At 39.6% G+C, this 1473-nt stretch overlaps 1 protein-coding gene across 1 annotated transcript; it reads left to right on the forward strand.

Annotated features, from left to right (window-relative positions):
- Positions 1-794: 794 nt before the first annotated feature.
- On the forward strand, positions 795-1271 carry LOC115234751. Its single transcript, XM_029806066.1, has one exon. It carries the CDS (start codon positions 795-797, stop codon positions 1269-1271), a length of 477 nt encoding a protein of 158 aa, XP_029661926.1.
- Positions 1272-1473: the final 202 nt, after the last annotated feature.

Here is a 1473-nt window from a genome sequence, read left to right on the forward strand (position 1 = left end):
ATAACGCTCTGTGTCAGACAGCCTCCGGCTTTGACGCAAGGTCGCGCAAGATACGATGCGTAGCGCAACCGGAATATGATACTGATGCCGGAAACAAACAGTACGTGGAAATACGTGTCAAGCTTTTGGAGGACAGACAGGAAGAATTTGAGAAAAAAATAATCACGCTCGAGACGAATGTGCAAACGCTGCAAATAATGATGGATGAGATGCAGAAAATGCTTCGGTATGCAACTCACGCGCAGACTACATCTAATTCAGCGCAGGAGAAGAAAGATATATAAAGAATATACGTGGAGGAATTATCTCATTATTGCAAATTATGCCTCGATCAAATATGTCGCAAAAGACCTCTGAAAAACAGCTGCTCGTGGAAGAATTGCGTGCTCCAGCGAGAAAAAATTTCCCACGTAGACGTGTTATAGTACGCAGATACGACGATCTGTGGCAGGCGGATGTGGTCGAGATGCGTCCATATGCACGATTCAACAAAGGCTACAACTACATACTCACGGTTATCGATGTGTTGAGCAAGTATGCGTGGGCTGTAGCGCTCAAAAGTAAGAGTGGAAACGAGATGTGGGATACGATCGCAAAGATAATTCGAGACGATGGAAGATGCCCGAAAAATTTTTAAACCGACAGAGGAAAAGAATTTTACAACGCAAATGTACAGAAACTCGTGAAGAAACACAGCATTAATCATTATTCGACGTACTCTATCATAAAAGCCTCGGTTGTGAAACGATTCTACCGAACGTTAAAGAACAATATGTGGAAAATGTTTAAGCTTAATGGAAATTACAAGGATCGACGTGTTGTCCCGGCTCGTTGGAGAGTACAATGCGCGAAAACATCGCACTATCGGTATGAGACCAATCGATGTTACCCCCGCGATCGCCGATAAACTTTTAAATACGGTATACAGCAACGTAAAGATTGCGGCACCGGCAAGATTCAAAGTAGGCGATCCGGTACGCGTGAGTAAAGTCAAGACCATTTTTAAGAAAGGTTACACGCCAAATTGGTCGACCGAAATGTTTAAGATTGTTAAAGTGCAGAAAACTAATCCCGTGACTTATGTACTCAAAGATTCGTGTGGAAATCCCGTCGCCGGCGGATTTTACGAATACGAGTTACAACGCGTTGCTAATCCCGACGTACATCTCGTGGAAAACGTGATACGCAAAAAGGGCGACGAGATTTATGTGAAATGGCTAGGATTTGATGCAATGCACAATTCTTGGATACATAAAAATAATATATTATAAATGTGTTAACAATAATACATAATATTAAAGATATTTTACAAATATAAACAAAATTGTAAACTTTATAAAATATACATATAATTTACAATAAATATACATATAATTTTAATGTACAATAAATAAACATAATTTTTATTTACAATCAATATACATGCTTTTTATTTACAACGGTATTTTGTAATGTCCCCACGGTAGCGTGTCG

The sequence above is a fragment of the Formica exsecta genome, unplaced genomic scaffold, assembly GCF_003651465.1.
Source record: "Formica exsecta isolate Colony F162 unplaced genomic scaffold, ASM365146v1 scaffold202, whole genome shotgun sequence".
Lineage (NCBI taxonomy): Eukaryota > Metazoa > Arthropoda > Insecta > Hymenoptera > Formicidae > Formica > Formica exsecta.

Excerpts from the sequence above, each read along its gene's own strand:
- LOC115234751 (XM_029806066.1), top strand. The coding sequence starts at position 795 with ATGGAAATTACAAGGATCGACGTGTTGTCCCGGCTCGTTGGAGAGTAC.